Source organism: Gopherus evgoodei, chromosome 3 (genome assembly GCF_007399415.2).
Source record: "Gopherus evgoodei ecotype Sinaloan lineage chromosome 3, rGopEvg1_v1.p, whole genome shotgun sequence".
Classification (NCBI taxonomy): Eukaryota; Metazoa; Chordata; order Testudines; family Testudinidae; genus Gopherus; species Gopherus evgoodei.
In genome coordinates, this window is record NC_044324.1 from 178,962,703 (window position 1) to 178,983,936 (window position 21,234).

General features: G+C 47.0%; 1 protein-coding gene across 6 annotated transcripts in view; it reads left to right on the forward strand.

The window, feature by feature from the left end:
* The window catches only part of CENPF (centromere protein F), a 117,029-nt gene that overhangs the window by 87,363 nt on the left and 8,432 nt on the right, over positions 1-21,234 (forward strand). For 5 of the 6 annotated variants that reach the window (XM_030557525.1, XM_030557524.1, XM_030557528.1 and 2 more), the window contains 4 exons: positions 7,443-9,743; positions 11,732-11,908; positions 13,802-13,963; positions 15,260-15,422. In XM_030557525.1, the coding sequence (XP_030413385.1) occupies positions 7,443-9,743; positions 11,732-11,908; positions 13,802-13,963; positions 15,260-15,422 (2,803 nt within the window). Of the gene's footprint in view, positions 1-7,442; positions 9,744-11,731; positions 11,909-12,769; positions 12,847-13,801; positions 13,964-15,259; positions 15,423-21,234 lie in introns of those variants that run through there. The other variant, XM_030557531.1, reaches the window with a different exon arrangement.

Consider the following 21,234-nt stretch of genomic DNA (forward strand, 5'->3'; position numbering starts at 1 on the left):
CCCAGCCAGACGGCTTATCTAACTCGGTTCTCCCGGCACCGGCACCTACCGAAGCTCTGATGACCTCGGTACCATGGATCCCGGCCCCACGAGGGCCGTCGAATCCGGTGCCTGACAGCTCCCCAGTACGCACTGTGGTTGAGCCTGCTGTTCCCTGCGCGCCGGAGATGTTACCAACGGCGAGGGCTCTCAGTGCCATGACGGAGTCAGTGCTGCCTGACCCGGGCACCGCCGGTACGGGTAATACAGTCTCTTCATGGGACTGTCCCCTGTCAGTACAGCAGAGCGGCACCGTCTATGATCACGGTCCCGCAGACGCGCCAAGTCCTGTCGGCACACCGGACACCACTGGCAGTCCCGGTACTGTTTTCCTCGGTACGGGTCACACTCACTGCACCGGTCGGTATCCCGTTCGCCGACCCGCTATCGGCACCGTTCCGACATCTGGCACCGGGGCAGGTACCTTGACTCCTGTAGCTCTTCTCCGAGCCTCGAGATCTCGGTCGACCTCCCGACACCGTTCTGGTTGCGGGTCTGGATCTCGTTCCAGGTACCGATACGCCTCCCGATGCCGGTCCCCGGTGCCGAGTTGGGCAAGGTCCGAGTGAGTCAGGGACTCGGCCCGTGCCCTCTTTTAGTACCTCCATGGCCGTCCGGACACGCATCCGTGTCACCCCATATGCGCGGATTTTATGCTCAGGACCACGATCCTGATATCATGGCCAGCGGGCGCCAGCCCCGAAGCAGAAAGAGCCTTGGCGAATGCAAGGTGTATTCTGCAGGGGCCCTGCGCCTCTGGGGTGCGAAGCAACAAGCCTTGCTTAGCTGCGATACTTATAGCACCTGGGTGGAGGAGTTTCTCCCTCGAACCTCCCACCTAGAGTTCGCTGCCGTCTTGGAGGACGGGGGAAAGGATTTACCCTTTGTTGGTAAAGGCATCTTCGCGGCAGAGACAGCCCCAGACTGCGAAGCCTGCTGGACAATAGGGTCCTAATGCGTCTCAGCATGTATACGCCTGCGACCAAACGCAGGCCTTTATGGCCCCAGCCGCCATACTCTGTGCCTAGCCAGAGGCAGAACTCTGGAAAACGGCAAGGCCAAGGTGGTCGCAGACAAACGTCAGGCCCCCTAAAAAGCCAAAGTCGAGGTCCCTCGCAATTACCACTGGGACCAAAGACGGACCTTCCAAGGTTCACCGGAGGGCGGTGTACCAGTCGCAGGACGGGATCCTGATCCCGCTTTCTCCTGGCATGGCCCCAGTTACTTTTAGGTCGCTGGGTCCTGCGCACGATGGAGCATAGGTACCACCTTAAAATTGCTCCAGCCCTGTCCCCCTTCAGCGGACAAAAGGGGCTAGCGGTTTTACTCCCGTTATGCCCTAGTCCCCCACTCGACCACAGGTCAGACCTTCCTGGTCCTGCATGGACTCAACCGGTTTGGGATAAGGTTGAAGTTCTGCATGGTATCCCTGGGAACCATTATTCCATCCTTGCCTCCGGGGGGCTACTATGCCGCCCTGGATAGGAAGGACGCGTACTTTTGCAATGCCATCTTCCCTCCGCATGGGAGATGCCTCCGCTTTATAGCCAGCGGTGAATACTCCCGGTTTACGGCCATAGTCGCCGCCTACCGTAGCTATGTCGGATATGCGTTTTTCCGTATTGGGACGATTCGCTTATCCGAGGAGACTCTGACACACAACCCACTCAGCCGTGGGCATCGTCACGGTCTTATTCACAGATCAAGGCCTGATGATTACTATAGAGCAATCCACTCTGGTTCCCACGCAGAGGTTGGGCTTCCTAGGGGCTATCTTGGTCTCCTACCTAGCCGGAGCCTGCTTATCGCAACTGCGGTTTTAGGCGATGGCATCAATCATCTGAGGTCTGAAGGCTTTCCCAACGACCTCAGCTCGTTCTTGTCTCAATCTCCTGGGTCCATGGTTGCCCGCAAGTTTGTAACCAAACACGCCAAGCTCCGCCTCCGTCCTCTCCAAGTCTGGCCCACCTCGGCGTACCGCTTGGACAGGGAGCCAATGGTCATGGTAGTCACCGTTCCCTCGAACGCCTTAGGCTCCCTAGAGTGGTGGCTAACCCCCTCCTTGGTGTGGACAGGATGCGGTTTCATCCGCCCCAGCCCTCACTGCCCCTGACGGCGGACGCATCATCTCTCTGCTCGAGTGCTCATGGTCACCTCCGAGCTTAAGGCCTTCGGTCTTCTAGAGAGCTGGCATTCCTCATTAATGCCCCAAAAATCAGAGTAGTCCGCCTGGCGTGTCAGGGGTTCCAGCGGCAGCTGCGAGGCCGTTGTATCTCGGTGTTTACAGCCAACACAATGGCCAGGTGCTTCATAAGCATTCAGGGGGGACATAGTCCTCCCCCCTTTTTTGTCAGGAGGCCATCCATTTCCGGGTCTTTTGCATGGCCCGCTCGATGGAGCTGGCGACGTCCTTTCTCCCAGGCGCTCGGAACGTCTTATCTCTTTGACTCAGCAGGTCTTTCCTGTCTTACGAGTCATCACTCTGCCCCATGTGAGGCGTCCCGCTTTCCGGAAGTGGAAATGGTTCCTCACACAGACCTGTTCGCTCACCGCGAGTGCAGGAAATGCCAGGTGTCCTGCTCCTTCCAAGGTCTCTCCTCGGAATCGATCTTGGACGCATTCCTGATACCGTGGAACGGCCAACTGCATTATGCCTTCCCGCTGTTCCCACTGGTTCGTTACGTCCTGCTAAAATTCCGCAGGGGCGGAGCGTGCGTCATCATGATCACTCCAGAGTGGTCCAGGCAGCACTGACATACCACGTTGCTCGGCCTGTCAGCCCAGACCTCATCACTCAGGGCAATGACAGGCTTCGTCACTCGGACCTGCAGCCTCTTCGCCTCACGGTGGCTCCTGCGTACCTGAGTTGGGGTGACAGGCAGCCTTCCACCTGGTCAACGTACCGAGCCAGGTGGAAGCGTTTCCTTTACAGCTACAGTACGCTCGATCTTGCTCCTGCTGAGGTCTCGATCCCCTCTATCTGGCCTGCCTCTGGCCTTCAGTGGCAGGATCTGGCGGTATCATCACTGAGGATACTCTCAGCAGCCGTCCCTACCTTCCAGCAGGCTTAGATGGACGTTCAGTGTCCCACGCTCTATGGGTTTGAGGTCCCTCAAGGGCTTGGAGCGCTTGCACCCTCAGGTGCGCCGCCCAGCCCCGCCCTGGGGCCTCAACCTAGTCTTGGCCAGACGGGTCTCTGAGATCAGAGCTCTTACGAAGGTTCCACAAAGACAAGGTGCAGTTGTGACCGCACCCGGCTTTCCTCCCTAAGGTGTTTTGGCCTTTCATGTTACCCACAGCTCAACGCAATGGGCATAACCTTTGCACTCCTTGGACGTCTGTGGAGTGCTCGCATTATCTTGTGCTGACAGAATCATTTCCTAAGGTGCCCCAGCTCTGCCCCGGTAGCGGGCCAAAGGGAGGGCTTGCTTGTTTTCCTCTCAGAGGATCTCATCTTGGGTGATGGCGGACATCCCCACTTGTTCTGATTTGGCTCATATTTCACCAAGCCACATCACCGTGCATTCTACCAGGGCTCAGGCTTCATCTGCCGCCTTGCTGGCTCGTGTTTCTACCCACGAGACCTGTCGCGAAGCTCCATTGGTCCTCGGTCCTTACCTTTGCTTCGCAGTATGCCCTGGTTCAGCAGTCAAGGGAGGCTGTAGCCTCTGGCTCGGCAGTTTTATTCTGCCATATTTCACTCCGACCCCACCGCCTTTGTAAGGCTTGGGATTCACCTAACTGGAATGGATATGAGCAATCACTCGAAGAAGAAAAGACGGTTACTCACCTTTGTAACTGTTGTTCTTCGAGATGTGTTGCTCATATCCATTCCGCACCCGCCCTCCTTCCCCACTGTCGGAGTAGCCGGCAAGAAGGAACTGAGGAGCGGGTGGGCCGGCAGGAGTATATATGGAGCGCCATGGTGGCGCCACTCTAGGGGGCGACCTGCCGGCCCACTGAGTGGCTAGGGTAAAAGTTTTCCGACGAATGTGCACGCGCGGCGCGTACACCTAACTGGAATGGATATGAGCAACACATCTCGAAGAACAACAGTTACAAAGGTGAGTAACCGTCTTTTCTCATTTGTCCTTTTTCTCTCCCACACACACTTCTGTGACTCACTGCTTCCTGTTTCCCATTTGTGATGAATGAAGAGAAGCTCTTTAGCATAATGAGAAATTTCTAGGGCTGTCAAGCGATTAAAAAAATTAATTGTGATTATTCTCACTGTTAACAGAATACCATTTATTTAAATATTTTTGGATGTTTTCTGTATATTCGGTTACAACACAACACAGTGTACAGTGCTCACTTTATATTTATTATTACAAATATTTGTGCTGTAAAAAACAAAAGAAATATTTTTCAATTCATCTCATACAAGTACTATAATGCAATCTCTTTGTCATGAAAGTTGAACTTAAAAATGTAGAATTATGTACAAAAAAACCTGCATTCAAAAACAAAACAATGTCAAACTTTAGTGCCTGCAAGTCCACTCAGTCCTACTTCTTCAGCCAGTCACTCAGACAAACAAGTTTGTTTACATTTCCAGGAGATAATGCCCACTTCTTGTTTACAATGTCACCTGAAAGTAAGAACAGGCATTCGCATGGCACTGTAGTAGCCAGTATTGCAAAGTATTTATGTACCATATATGCGGAAGATTCAGATGTCCCTTTATTCTTCAACCACCATTCCAGAGGACTTTCGTCTGTGCTGATAGGTTCTGCTCAATAATGATCCATCGCATGTTCATTTTCATCATCTGAGTCAGATGCCACCAGCAGAAGGCTGATTTTCTTTTTTGGTGGTTTGGGTTCTATGGTTTCCACATCAGTGTGTTGCTCATTTAAGACTTCTGAAAACATGCTCCACACCTTGATCCTCTCAGATTTTGGACGGCACTTCAGATTCTTAAACCTTCGGTCAAGTGCTGTAGCTATTTTTAGAAATCTCACATTGATACCTTCTTTGCATTTTGTCAAATCTGCAGAGACTGTTTATAAATCAAACAGCGTGTGCTGGGTCATTATCCGAGACAGCTATAGCATGAAATATATGGCAAAATGCGGGTAAAACAGAGCAGGGGACATACAATTCTCCCCCAGGAGTTCAGTTACAAAGTAAATTAACGCACTATATTTTTAACGAACATCATCAGCATGGAAGCATGTCCTCCGGAATGGTGGCTGAAGCATGAAGGGGCACATGAATGTTTAGCATATCTGGCACGTAAATACCTTGTAAGGCCAGCTACAAAAGTGCCATGCAAACGCCTGTTCTCACTTTCAGGTGACACTGTAAATAAGAAGCAGGCAGCAGTATCTCCCATAAATATAAACAAAATTGTTTGTCTTAGCAATTGGCTGAACAAGAAGTAGGACTGAGTGGACTTGCAGGCTCTAAAGTTTTGCATTGTTTTGTTTTTAAGTGCAGCTATGTAACAAAAAAAATCTACATTTGTAAGTTGCACTTTCACGATAAAGAGATGGTGTAAGCCAGTTGTGTCGGGGCTCGTCCCCCTCAGGCGTGGCGGGGAGCCAGGGCGCCTCCTTGCGCCCCGCAGTCCGGGTAGGCTTAGCCCTCGGCAGGTGTTGAGCGGGGCACAGGGTCTGTAAACAGGGTAGAGCCCCGGCCCTCTAGCCGGGGTCGGGGCTCTCAAAGTCAATAAGCCCCGGCCCTTGGACAGGGCAGGCAGCAATAGTTCAGGCTCAGGCCTTCAGCGGGGCTGAGCAAACACAGTATCAGCCCGGGCCCTTGGTTCGGGCGGGGCACCAAACACAAGTCTAATTAGCTTTGGCCCTTTGGGTCAGGGCAGACCAGTGGCAAAGTCAACAGGGCCCAGCCCTTGGTTCGGGCGGGGCACCAAACACAAGTCTAATTAGCTCTGGCCCTTTGGGTCAGGGCAGAGCAGTGGCAAAGTCAACGGGGCCCAGCCCTGGGTTCGGGCGGGCACCAAACACAAGTCTAATTCGCTCTGGCCCTCTGGATCAGGGCAGAGCAGTGGCAATAGGCGGGAAGAGGGGGAGTCTGCCACCCAGTTACGGGTGACAGGGGGAACGCAGGCCCTCCCACTCCACTGCGTTCCAGCCCGGGGCCCTAGCAGCGGTCAAGACCCACTGCGGTCAGTGAGGATCCTGGCCGCAACACACTGACATGGGTTCGGGCTCTTCCGGAGCCAAACCAGGGTCGGCTATCCCCGGGCTACTTCCAACCTCCCCCTCTCTGGGTACCTGGTTCTTGCCGGCGTTGTCTGATGGGTCCCAGACCATAGGTTCCTCCGAGTACCGGTCGTGGGGAAGCTCAGGCCACTGCTCGGGGTATCGGGCACACGGCAGGTCAGGCCAACGTTCCTCCGGGTAGTGAGCGCGAGGCAGGTCCGGGCAGCGCTCCTCTGGGTAATGGGCGCGGGGCAGGTCCGGGCAGCGCTCCTCCGGGTAATGGGCGCGAGGCAGGTCCGGGTAGCACTCCTCCGGGTAGTGGGCGCATGGTAGGTCCGGCCAGGCAGGAGCCCGGGCACCAGCGTCTGTCCTCTCCGGAAGTCGGCGGCCAACTGAGTGCTGGGGCCGGGCTTTTATACTTCCTGTCCCGCCCCTTGACTTCCGGGGGGGCGGGGACAGGCCGTGCTGACTCTGCCCACTGAGGCGCCTGCTCTGGCTTGTCCCCCTCAGGCGTGGCGCGGAGCCAGGGCGCCTCCTTACAGATGGCATTACAGTACTTGTATGAAGTGAATTGAAAAATACTGTTTCTTTTGTTTATCACTTATGCAGTGCAAATATCTGTAATAAAAATAATGTAAAGTGAGCACTGTACACTTCATATTCTGGATTGTAACTGAAATCAATATATTTGAAAATGTAGAAAAAAATCCAAAAATATTTAATAAACAATAGAACAGCAATTGAATTTTAACCATGCAATTAAAACTGCGATTGATTGCGATTAATTTTTTTGAGTTAACTGTGATTAATCTACAGCACTAAAAATTTCTCACCGGATAATTTTCTTTCAGCTAGTAGTATCTCTTAATTCAGCGCACCGTTCTTATCAGATAAATGACCATGGTACAATTTGTAGAAAAAATATATAGATTTAAATATATAATTGTCTTACCGTCTTAACGTTAGTTTTTATAATTTCAGGTTGTCTTAAGGTTAGTAATAGTTTGCTAGAGTGTTCCTATAGCTTTGGAATAATTCTTCTAATGGCCTGAGTTGAAGGGCAAGGCTTAGTCCTGTAGCCTCCAGCAACAACACTGGATCACACTGCACAGGTGAGTGACATTACCCATTTGTTATGAATGAGAGAAGCTGCTAGTGGAAAATTACCAGGTAAGAAATTTCTCAGTCTTCCTTGTAGACTCACTCTTGTCTTTCCCTGACTTCTACCAATTGCAGACTTCTCTTACTGCACAAGAAAATAATGGCATGTATCAGTTGCAAGTGCATAGTTTACCTAATGAAAACTTGGCTCCCAAGCGAGAGAAATCTGAGATAAAACTATGTGAACAAATTACTATAGAAGAAAACTCTGAATGTGAAAATGTAGCTGAGGTCACAGAAGCAAGATCTGCAGAAGAATGTCCAGCAAAACTGATGTCAGAGACTGAATATAGAAATACATTGGAGAAAAAGATAGACTGCCACAATGAATTGTCATTTTCCAATAACAGCATCTCTACAACGCCTCTGGATTTCATGGAAAATCAAGTAACAGATGAAACTCTTCAGCTACAGATTAACAAGACATCTAGTGAAGACCTGAAGCTACTCCTTGGCATAGAGGAAAGCAATACAAAAGTTGATGCTCTTCTCATAGAAATCAAAGAATTAAACTCAAGGTTGGATTTGCAGCATACAGAACTAACTGCAAAGATAACTGCTTATGCAGAATTAGAAAAAACAGTTCTAGTACTTAAAAAAGAAAACTCAAACTTAAATGAGAAACTTGAATCTGTTTCTTTTGATAAGCAGCAGATATCTTACAAAATTATGATTCTAGAAAAAGAACTTGACAAGGCAAAGTCTGACCTGGATGTGTACAAAGTTAGATTATCTGATGTAACAGATATGCTGGAGGACTTGGAAGTGACCAAAGGAGTCTGGCACGAGAAGTTCCTCGTAACTGAAAACGAACTGAGGAGGACAAAATCTGAGAAAGAGAACGTTGAGAACCATGCCCTATCCATAGAAGGTGACATAGAGGAACTTCAGAGAAAAAATCAGAAGTTAGAAAAAGACATTGAAAATAAACTGAAAACTGTTTCAACTCTTCAAGAACAACTTGCTGTAATCATAATGGAGAGGAACCAACTCAGTCAAGAACTGAGTATTTTGTCAGAGAAAAAAGAGGAATTGGATCAACTGTATCAGAAACTGCAGGAGAAAATAAAAGAACTAGAGTCAAACAAAGTGGATGCTACTGAATTTATTGGGATATTAGAGGCTGAAGCTAAGACACAAACCAAACTGCTTCAGACCACAAAATCTGATGTAGATCATTTATTAAGGGAAAAAGACTATCTTGTGCAGCAGTTGCAGAATGTGGAGAAGGAAGCAGAGATTCTGACATTAGAAAAAGAAAAGTTTCAAAACCAGATGCAGGATCTGGAGGAGGAAAAAAAATTGATTCTAAGGGAGTCTGAAATGTTGCAGACTAAGTTAAGTGAATCAGAAATGGAAAGCTCTAAGCTTTCCAAAACTTTGGAAGGCTCATTAATTGAAAAAGGCGAACTTGCTGCTAGACTGAACTCAACACAAGAAGAGGTGGATCAGCTGCGGTATGGAATTGAGAAGTTGAAAATAAAAATAGAATCAGATGAGAAGAAAAAGCACCGCACAGTTGAAAAACTGAAAGAGAGTGAACGGAAAGCAGATTTTCTTCAGGACAAAATTGAGAAGCTTGAAAGAGAATTGCAGATGTCAGAAGAAAATCTAGAAGATGCAATTCTTCAGGCAGAGACTGCTAAAACAGAGGCAGAAACATTAAAAACTGAGATGGAAGAGATGGCAGAAAGGGTGAAAAGTTTAGAATTCGCAGTTAATGCCTTCAGGTCAGAAAAAGAAGGTTTGAATAAAGAACTACAGGAGAAGCAAGAAAAGATATCTGAATTAGAATCTTCTAACGCTGATGTTGTAAGACTGTTGGAAGAAAAGGAGAAAGAAAATATGCAAATTAAAGAAGAGTCTGAAAATGTCACGGTATTGATAAAATCTCAGCTGAAAAATGCAAGTGAGGAAATAAAGCTTTTTTTCAATGAGCTAGAAATTTGTAAGGCAAAAGAACAAGACTTAATTCATCAAGTGGGTTGTCTTGAACACGATAAAACACAACTGTTACTGGATCTTCAGGAAGCAAGAAACATCAGTACCAAACTAGAACAATCACTAGGAGCACTTGTACAGGAACTTGCAGACTGTAAACAAACCCGGGACGAGACGATCCAAGAAAATGGTGCACTACAAAAGATTAAAGATGTAGAGCAGCTCTCTGTACAGCTGTCACATGCGGAAAGTGAACATAAATGCTGGATGCAGGAAAAAGAAGGGCTGCAGAATATGATAGCTGAATTGAAGCAGAAGGTTCAACAGCTATCTAATAATGAAATTTTGAAGGCTACCCTAGAAAATCTAAAAGCATCCCCTAAAGATCTTGAGAAGGAGTCCACACAGTCTGAAAAATCTGCTCTTGTTGAAAAGGTAATTCAATTTAAGCTATTGTACAGTCCTCTTTGTAAGTATGGGGATAGAATGTCCTCTGGGCTGACCTCTTCCTTGCCCAATTAAAGTCCAAAGGAGTTTAAACTGAGGGTTGTACAGTAATCACTAACAAAAATTTGTGGTGCTGTGGAAAGAATAGATCTGATTTTCAGTGAACGTTTGTCACATGGACTTGTTCTATAATAGCTATTTGTGATTAACTCCCTGTGTGGATACTCATTCTCTGGAATAAGATCATCCATGCAGGGAGTTAATCAGGAATAACTATGTCACTTTAAATTCATACCTTACTTTAATCCGAATTAACTTCTCAGTATAGAAAAGCCATAAGATTGTATGTGTGCACTTGCAAGTCTACAAAGATTTTGGTGTATGCACTAACAGATATGCATTCGTTCACCTGGTAAGGTGTACACAATGTAGCTATTTGTTTGCCTATACCCACAGGCCTACTGAAAACTCTGTGTGTGTTTTGTATTTTCAATTTTTGTATCTGTGGTACTGTTGGCATGTTTAGGGCCCAAGTCAGAGCCCACGGGAAGACTCCCATTGACTTCATTGGGTTTTGAATCAGATTCTTATTGCCTATTTAACATGGCTCTTTAAAATGTATCCTGGATCAAGGTGTTCCAGGAGGGTGTGCCATGGTTATAGAGCTGGAGACTGCCACTAGGGCGTGGAGAGATTGCGCAAGCAAGAGTAAGTGTAATGCCAGAATCTTTCTCTTTCCTGAGGAGGGAAGAGGAGAAAGGACAATGAAATTAACATGGGGAGAAATAAAGGTAGTTTGGGGAAAAAGCAGTCAGAAAGATGAATAATCTCCAGAAACAGAGAGAAAACAGCCAAGTTAGTTACTGTATGAGAAACTGACTTTTCCAGGTTTGAGGGCCAGATCCTCAGCTAGTGTAAATCTGTGTATCTTCATTGAAGTCCATGGATCTCTGCCAGTTTAAAGCAACTGAGATTCTGGCTCCAACATTTTAGGAATTTTAATACTCTGTTAATATTCTTCTCTAATACAGAAAGAAGATGAGCTCACTGTTCTTTTCCTTTCCTTCATACTTTGTATTTGAAAACTGTCTCACTGGGGATGAGGGGCCTCAGGATGTCAGCCTGGAAAGGCTGCTATGACAAAGGGCTCGTCTCTATTTCAGGCATTTACGTGTCTTCCATCAGCGGAGTATCTGAGATAATTAGATAACAAGTATAATGTTCCTCAAGTATTTATTTTTTAAAAATAAACTTTTTGACAACTCTTTCTAGGGTAGATAAAACGTAGTTTCATATTTAAGCTGCTTATTCTAAAAGTCCTCATATTTCATTCTCCAAGTTTGATGTCTTACAAATCATATGACGTGCAGCCTTGCTTTCATTTATGTAAAATATTAACCATTGCTTCTAATTTAAATAGGAATGTTAGCTGCAGAAATTGTGTGCAAAACTACACGACTGTGTTTTGCTATGAATTTCAGTATGACTTTTTGGAATCATACCCAGAAGTAACTCTCTATATCCTAATATGTCCACAGAATAGTCACAAAAATAGACAACTTAAATACTTGAGAATGTTGCAACATCTTTCTCATGGTGAGACTAATAACCCTGAACCTCTCAGAACACCCTCAGTAGGAACAATTACAGTATATGTTGTGAGGTTAGCTTTGGCTTTATTACTAACATCATTGGTGGGAAGAAGCTTCTTGTACAACTCAGAGCTAAAATGCCTTTGTATATGACAGAGAGGCCCATCTTCTCTGTAATCTTGTATGCTATTGTTTTATGTTAAAAAGTTCAAGTCTGGGACTACAGCACTGTAGCTATACAGCCATTAGATCATTTTCTTTTACCTTGTCAGTTTTTGACATTTAAAGATTTTTCCAGATGCAAAGCCAAATTGTCTAATATGTCAGCTATTTCCTCATCTATAAAAATGTAATTACCAAAGACTGAGCAACTTTTGTTTATAGATTCAACTGGATCTAACTACTTCAGGAAAAAATGAACCAAATAAGAGTTTGGATGGGGTTCAGAAAGAGCTGGAGAAAAAGGAGAGAGAAATGAAAAAAGAAATCTCAGAATATCAAAGCAGATTTCATCAAATAGAGAAAAACCATCAGGCTCTTCTGGCAGAAGCAAACAGAAAGGTAAAGCAAACAAGAAAAGGGCGCGGGGGATCTTAAGGAAGATTTGAATATTCAGCAAACAACTTGTGTATATAATATCCCCAAAGAAGAGGTTGTCTTAGCTATAGTATTTCAAAGCACTTGCTTCCGATAATTATTATGGGGAAAAATGGATGTGTAGAGTATTTCATAAATTTAATACTTTGAATGTTGTGTTCACACATCTTCACTGGGACTACTCCTGGGAGGAAGGGCTTGGTAGAGTGGGTCTAACCGTCTGGTAATCTAGGCATAAAGATAAATGTTACAGCATTGGAGATTGTGAGGAAAGACTGAATTGTGAATACATTAAAAGGAGGATGTGGAAGAATTAGAGAAGAAACTGAATATGAGAGAGAGAAAAGAGTTGAAGGTGACAAGATCGAGGTGTAATAATCATACTAGTCCTTCTATCCCAGGATGTCATTGTTTCACAAAAAATTTAAGCCAAAAAACATCCCTGTGAAGTAGGTGTCTGATTATATCAGAGGTGATAGAGGTGGAATGTGGTGGAGATTAATTAATAGCAAAGATATAAAGGGCCAGATTCTCTTTTGTGCTGTATTGTGTGGTAGTCATCTACACAAGTGTAAAGTAACTTTGAGTGGGGTAAATGACAATACATGGTGCAGGGCAGCAGAATCTGATCCAAGAACTTCAGATTTGAAGAGACCGAGCTGGAGCCTGTGTGGCATCCAAGAAGATGATTTGAGAGGCAGGTGGAGAATTGAGCACAAATAGAAGGGAGAACCTTAGGAAGTAGTATTTCTACATTTAGGTTAGTAAGAATTGGAGGCTTTTAGTAGAAATGCTAACAGAACTTTTAACTGTTTGGTCTTACAGAGAACTCACATAGATCCCATACAGAAAAGCTAGTAAAATATGAAGCATCGGTCTGAACCTATGAAAACAGGAAAAAGCATGATCTGTTAGATCTGCCGCTGTTGTGCAACACTTTAATCTGATTTGTTTAAGGATCTCTTCTCATCTTCAAGTGTAATGTTTGGCTTTAGGGAGCTTAACTCACACTGAATGTTACTGTAACTTAGTTCTGTAGATTTTTTCTAAATTGTTATTATACTTTACAAATTGTACTGAAAAATACAAGGCTTACGACACTTCAAAATATATATTTATTCAATAGTCATAAAAAGTCCTCCTCCCTCCTCTTGAAAGAGTTGTCTGCACAAATGTGTACCTACATGCTTTTCAGGTATTAAGTGCCCTAGTTCTGATAATAAATGACCACCCCATTTGAAATTACTTGTGTCTTTTTATTCTTTTCATTCCTATGAATTAAAAAAGAGGGTTTTTTAAAACAAGATTTCTAGTAAACTACCTTTTTAAACAGGGGTAGGCAACCTATGGCACACATGCCGAAGGTGGCATGCAAGCTGATTTTCAGTGGCAGTCACACTGCCCAGGTCCTGGCTACTGGTCCGGGGCGCTCTGCATTTTAATTTAATTTTAAATGAAGCTTCTTAAACATTTTAAAAACCTTATTTACTTCACATACAATAATAGTTTAGTTATATATTATAGACTTATAGAAAGAGAACTTCTAAAAACATTAAAATCTATTACTGGCACGCGAAACCTTAAATTAGAGTGAATAAATGAAGACTTGGCACACCACTTCTGAAAGGTTGCCGACCGCTGTTTTAAAATATTGCAGAATTCTTCTAGGCACAGTTCTTGTATACAAAGTTTTACACTTAAAGCAAATTGGTCTTTCACGTTTTAAATTCAAAACAAAGCATTTATATTATGCAAGCTTACTGCAAAGCTCTTGCAAACAATAAGGACATTTTCTGTGTAGCATTCTGTAGAGGGCCTTTTCAAAACTGTACTAGTTATCTATTTTTTTGCCTGTAGAATGAAGTAGAAATTCAGGCCTGTCAAGAGAAATTGAATTCATTGGAGCAGTGTCTGGGTGAACAAAAGTTGGAAATGGAGCTCTTGAAGTCAAGTAAAGAACAATTAAATAATTCTCTGAAAGATGCTAACCAGACAATAGAAGAACTTAAGAAAGTTCAGGTATGTATTTTCCCTACACGCTGTTTAATTTTTGACTTTCAAACTAAATTGCAATGTGGTATCTAGAAAGAGGCATTGTATAATGGTATAAGCACAGAACTGGAAGTAAAGAGCTCCTGAGCTGACCTCTGGCTTTGACTCTGCCTTAATTTCACCAACTAAAATGAAGATAATACCTACTTTGCCAGGGTCTGTACTTGAAAATTAAACCATGTTTAAACATGTCTTTTCACTCTGCCCCTAAGGTTAATCATAACTGACTGATGTGATATTAAACATAACAGGGCAGTGTCTACACTGCATGTTGTAACATCATGTTAATGAACACATTAATTAATACCTTGTGAAACTTTCCAGTATAGACATGCCCTTATTGTCTTTAAATTGCTTCTACTGCCTGATTATGTCACACTCAGCTTGTGAGAGCATATCAGTTCTGATGTATGCAGAATTTCCATCTAAATTTATCAACAGATTCTTCTTATGACAGCACTATTCTTGATAATAATTTACATAGGCGTGTGAACAATTCCACATGACATTGCAAAACATTTCTGGAAATGACTGTATGAAGTTTTACTTGTTACGTACATAGGTTGAGTGTTTACTGCCAAACAGAAGGGGCAAAGTTTTTAAACCTGTCCATCTAGCTGAATTTTGTCTTATCAATTCCCTCTCCATTTTCTAGCCTGCAGTCTTCTTCTACTTCTGTTTGTGGTGAATGACTGACTGTAGTTCTGTGCTCTCACTTCAGAAATAAACAAACATTGAAAAGCACTCATGTAGCACAGTATGGAGCCGATATTGTGGCAAGCAGGCACTGAATTACAGCACTCACTCCATGCCCAGCTGATGGAGCACTGTGCTTGATATTTACCTTATCCTGTAGTGTTTTTTATAAGGCTGCCAGATATCCACCATCCATTTATTTTGGCACCCCAATGCACATAGGGTGGACGAACGTGCCTGGACCACATGCTTTTCAGCTGGGTTTTGTCAACTGGTTATTTCAAATATTATATTTAGATTATTATTTCTCTATCAAGGAAATCTACACACATGTAGCTTTCCAATAAACATGACTTTAATGTTTCTCTGTTGGAATTAGAAGCTGCTATAATTCAATTGTATATTACTAAGTGAACTCTACTACACAAATGCATATTATAACATTTGGTTGTTTAGTTACACTTAACTTTTACTGACAGGTGAGATACCATTAGTGAGAATATAATGCTTAGACAGAAGAATAAAGTTTCCTATTAGCAACTAAAAATATATATTTTTATTTTGTAGGTGGACAATCTGAAGCATATAGTTCAACTGAAGAAGCAAAATGCATTTGCTCGTAGAAAAATGGAGATGTCGATGAAATCCTGTAAGCAGCTAGAGAAGGAAAAAGAAATGTTGCAGAAACAAATTGCTGAACATGATGCTCTATTAAAGAAGCAAAAGCCAAGTATGTGGTAGCTTAATAAGGAAATGCAGTACTAGAATATTGTTATAAATGAATCACAATTACGTTTGTGAATGTGACTTTCCGTGACCTCCATGAATTTTGCAGCACTGGTGCAGCTGGGGAAACCCAGGGGTGAGCCGCACTGGCCACTGCTCTGGCAGCCCCAGGCAGCTGGTCTCCAGTGCTGCCCTGGAGCAGCAGTCCAGGACCAGTGGCGGCGGGGCCCCGGGCTGCCCCCCCTCCAGTGGCAGGGGGCTCCTCCCCCACATAGGGCCCTGGTCCAACTCGGACTGAAGTGGGGCCCCAGGCTGCCCCCTCCCAGAGAAGTGTCACCCCCCCACACCCATCCCCCACAGTCGTCTTCTGGAACGACCCCTTTTCCCAGGTCATGAGGCTGTGACTTTTTGTTTATTGCCTATGACCTGTCCATGACTTTTACTGAAAATACCTGTAACTAAAACATAGCCTTAATCATGATCTTGCTTCTAACCTTAAGGCATTTATTTATAAAATATTTTTTCAAAACATCCATTATTACATTTGATTCAGATGAGGGGCCAGATCCTCAGCTGGTGTAAATCAGTATAGCTTCTGAAGCTCTGCCATTCACACCAGCTGACAATCTGGCCCTAGATCTGTCTCCTCAAATTTTAGAGTCTCCTTATAGGTTATGAATATAAATTTTCAGCATCTATGTTTTGAAATAAAAAATGACCTTAGGATTCAGGGAGCCTATTTTTTAAACAACACTTCAGTGTTGTGTATAGCGTCTTACAGTGCTTTGCTTGAGACATGTACTGCTCACAGAGTGTAAAATGTTGGAGTGTGTCTGTTCTTTCCACTGCTGGCCATCACAATAAAGAAAATTCACATTCTGGGTATAGATGGCTAATAGTTCAGCATCCACCATGGAGAAATTTATACCTTTTAGAGTTTATACATATGTCCTTCCAAACAGCTTTTGGTGTCCTCCTGGACTGTAGACAGGGAGAGAGGAGCACTTCTTAAAGTGTTATGGTTCAGACAGTACCTCCATTTTCTAAATATCATCAGCCTGGTACTAGTTGCAGCTTTCTGGGACCAAGAAGTGCTGGAGTTTATTAACTTTAATAAATGTTTTTTAAGACACATACATTGGAGTTTTATTGATCACAAGCTTCAGTCATTTCTAGAGTTGTCAGGAACTAAGTATAGAGGTAATAGGACAACAATTTAAAGTGGTTTCCACAATGTGTAAAATACTACAACTTCTCTGCCGTTAGCTAGGGTAAGTTAGGCTAGCAAATATTCATGTGTGTCCAGTAAGCAGAAAGAATCACTACTGGTATAAAAAGAGATCCATATTTCTGAGACAAGTGGTATTCAATTATATAAACTAAAACTGTTAAAAAATGATAAGGTGGTAATGTTAAGCACTTAAAAGTTAGGAAATGCCAGAATTAATGTTGCCCGTGCACTGTGTGTCAGGGGCAGATTCCAAAGAATCAGGGTAGATGTCATCCTGACAGTAAATATGGTATCAACAGAAATCTCTTCTGTAAAGTAACTCTTACAGGATGTCTCTTGTTTTATTTTGTGTAGTTTATTGTGGTTGCTCAAGCACACACCTTATGTACTTAATTAACAAATGAATAATTGAGATCATTGCATTCTAAACTCATCTTTCTTCTTCGAGTGGTTGTTCATGTCCATTCAAAGTAGGTGTGCGTGCGCTGTGTGCACGCCAGCCGGAAGACTTTCCCCTAGCAGCGTCCGTAGGGTCGGCCCGGGCGCCCCTGGTGTGGCGTCACTACGGCGCCCTATAAAGGGGCCCGACGTCCCTCCACCCCCTCAGTTCCTTCTTACCGCCGATGATGGCTAGCTAGAACTTCTCTTGCGCATAGCAAGTTAGCAATGTCCTAGCCTTGTGTATAGTCCGTGTATATAGTTACGTTATAGTTAGTTTACTTAGGTCATTGTATATAGTTCTGGATAGTTGGGGGGTCCTCCTCCAAGTGTTCGTCACCCACTAGGGCATGCTTGGGTCCCCCGGGTTTAAACTCTGCAAGGACTGCGGGAAATTCATGCCCAAGAGTGACCCACACTCTGCTTGTTTGAGGTGCCTTGGAGAGAGCCACCAAAAGGACCGGTGCTCTATCTGCAGAGGCTTCCGCCCGAGAGCTCTCAAAGACAGAGCTCAAAGACTTAGAGTCCTCCTGATGGATGCTGCCCTGCAGCCACCCTCAGACCCGGAACCATCCGAGGCGGTGCCCAGCACGTCTTCCTCGGTGCAGAGCGTCCCAGCACCGGCATCAGGACTTAGGGCCCAGCCCAAGTCATCTAAAACCTGGCACCGGACGGAGTCGGGTCATAGGAAGTCGGCCTCAGTGCGGCACCGCTCACCGTTGCCGGTGCCCGCTAAGAAAAGAAAGCTGGTGAGGAAACGGTCACCCCACCAGGATCCGAGGCTGATGCCATCCCTGGATGCAAGCGGACAGGCTGGGCTACAGCCCTCGGCTGCTCCATCGACTCCCGCACCGCAGAGAGGGCGATCGAGTCCGGACCGGCCTAGATCCCCAGACCTCAGCGGAGACTTGCGCCTCCCTTCAACACCGGAGGCGTTCGAGGCGGCCTCAGACTTAATGGGACTCCCAGCGTCGGCCTCCCGCCCGTAGGGAGTTGCCTACCACGGCCCATCCCCCAGTACAATTGAGGGGCAAGCTGGCCATGCTGTCGCCTCCCTCCTCGCACCACGCCGCTAAGGCGGCACCGGACCAGATAAGAGGCTCCCCGCTGCCTCAGCACCGTTCTCCAATGGCACCGAGTGCTGCTCCCCCCAGGTGCTCATACTCAGAGACTTCAGACTCAGAGGCAGACTCCTACCGCTCCAGCCGGTTGCGGAGCAGGAGATCAGTTTCGGGGGCAAGCCACCAGCGTTACCCAGAGTGGGAGCAGCAATGGCATCCTCCCTCACAGTGGCCGTTTTGGACCCCCTGGGCCTACCACCAGTCGGTGGGCCAGGCTTTTGGTCCTCGATCAGGGTCGGCCTCGGTCTCCTTGGCGTTGGTGGCTCTGGCGCAGCTGCCTCCTCCACCGGCACCATCACTGGGCAGGGGTGTGCCATATCCAAGTTCGGCAGTGGCTACAGTTCGGGCTCAGCAGGCACCGCCCAATACGCCAAGCCGCTCACTGGCGACCCCGGTACCGGTCGCGATGCCGCATTTAGAATCGGAACTGGCCCCACAACCACAGTACCGTGTGCCGCAGAACCCCAAAGGCCTGCACGCACAGGAGGAAGGGCCGATCCATGTAATTTCCTCATCTTCCTCCCCGGACGAAGCGGTCTCGGGCACAGCTGCGGCACCGGCCCTGGAGGACACTCGAATCTTCCAACAACTGCTCCGGCGAGCAGGTCAGAGCCTCGCAATCCAAACTGAGGAAATCGAGGTGGACGCGGACCCTGTAGTAGACATCCTGGCTCCCTCAGGGCCATCCAGGGTGGCTTTCCCGCTGATAAAGACCATAGCGGATACGTCCCGCACCTTATGGCAAATGGCAGCCTCACTGGCCCCTACTGCCAAGAGAATGGAGCGGCGCTATTTCGTCCCCTCTAAAGGGCACGAACACTTGTACATTCCCCCACCCCGGACTTCCTAGTGGTGAATGCGGCCAACCAACAGGAGCATCAAGGGTTTCAGGGGTCAACACCAAAGAGCAGGGACGCTAAAAGACTCGACCTCTTTGGCAGAAAAGTGTACTCCACATTGCCAACCAACTCCGCATTGCCAACCAACAGGCAATTGTAAGCCGATATGGTCATAACACGTGTTCAGCCATGTCGAAGTTTATGGAACTCCTTTCCCCAGGACTCGAGGTCAGAGTTTTCAGCCCTGGTGGAGAAGGGAAAGCTGATCTCTCGAACCTCTCTCCAGGCTGCCCTAGATGCGGCGGACTCAGCCTTGTGCACCCTGGCCACAGGCCTGGTCATGTGGCGGAGAGCCTGACTCCAGGTCTCGGGCCTGCCCTATGAGGTCCAGCAGACCATTCAAGACCTTCCCTTCGAGGGGCAGATGTTGTTTTCAGAAAAGATGGACAAGCGTCTGCATAGCCTAAAGGACTTGCGGGCCACGCTCCGCTCGCTGGGCTTGCATACCCCTGCTACCCAGCGCAGGGAGTTTAGGCCGCAGACAGCCCCACGCCCCTACCAGCCTCAGACTCGCCAGGAGCTGGGGCGCAGGCGGGGCAGAAATGGCAGGAGGCATCACCAATGCCACCCCTCCAGCCAGGCGTCTGGATCAATCGAGACCACTATCGGGGCCTAGACCCCCTATTTGATGGTACGGTCGAAGGTGACCTACCTGTCGAGACTCTGGATCCTTCTACCCCTACCTTTGGGTCACATCTGTCCCCCTTCTACAGTGCCTGGTCCCAAATCACGTCGGACAGCTGGGTGCTCCGCACGGTAGAGAGGGGATATTCTATCCAGTTCTCCTCCCTCCTGCCCCACCAACCCCCCCCACCTCGGTCCTCTTCAGGGACCCATCTCACGAGCAACTTCTAAGTCAAGAAGTGAAGTCCCTCATGGAGGCAGGGATAGTGGAGTAAGTCCCTCGGGAGCTCAGAGGCAAAGGCTTCTACTCCCGGTATTTCCTAATACTGAAGGCAAAAGGGGGCCTGAGACCCATCCTAGACTTGCGGCGGCTGAACAAGTTTGTATGAAAGCTCAAGTTCCTCATGGTCTCCCTGTCCTTGATTATTCCCTCCCTGGATCCAGGAGATTGGTACACTACCCTTGACTTAAAGGACGCTTATTTCCACATTGCCATAATTCCCCGACACCTTCGGTACCTCAGGTTTGTCATGGCTGACGCCTATCTGCAGTTCACGGTGCTCCCATTCGGCCTGTCAGCTGCTCCAAGGGTCTTCACGAAGTGCATGGCAGTCATGGCGGCCTTCCTGCGCAGGCGGGGCATCCAGGCATTCCCGTACCTGGACGACTGGCTCATAAAGGTCTGCCTTATGAATGACACCTGGGTCTCCACCTGCTCCTTGGAGCGGCCTCCTCTTGAATGAAGCCAAGTCCATCCTGCCTCCAGGAGCAGTTCTGGACTCCACCCACGCCAGAGCGTACCTGCCGGAATCCAGGTTCCATGCGATTTCCGAGCTCATCCTTGAACTGCACCGCGCCCCAATTACCATGGCACGAGTTTGCCTCCAGCTGTTGGGTCACATGGTGGCGTGCACCTATGTGGTAAACCATGCCAGACTCCGGCTTCGCCCACTACAGTCCCGGTTAGCGACAGTATATCGCCCGGCCAGGGACCCCTTGGACTCAGTGGTGTCCATTCCCCACTTGGCGCTATGCTCGCTGCAGTGGTGGCTCGACCCACGGAAAGTGTGCATGGGTATCCCCTTCGCTGCCTCTCACCCTTCCCTCTCCCTGGTAACGGATGCCTCGGATCAGGGTTGGGGAGCACACCTGGGACACCTCAGGACGCAGGGCTTGTGGTCGCTGGAGGACCTTGAGTTGCATATCAACGTCTGGGAGCTGAGAGCGGTTTGCCTGGCTTGTTTGACCTTCCGGTCCCACCTGGCCAGCAGATGTGTTTCAGTCCTCTCGGACAACACGTCAGCAGTCTTTTATATCAACAAACGGGGGGGTACACGCTCCTCTCCCCTTTGCAAGGAAGCCCTCGTGCTGTGGGATTTCTGCGTCCACAATGCTACCCACCTGACGGCATTCTACCTTCCGGGGGAGCAGAACAGTTTGGCGGACACCCTCAGCCTCTCGTTCTGGGGTCACGAGTGGTCCCTCCGATGGGACGTGGTACAC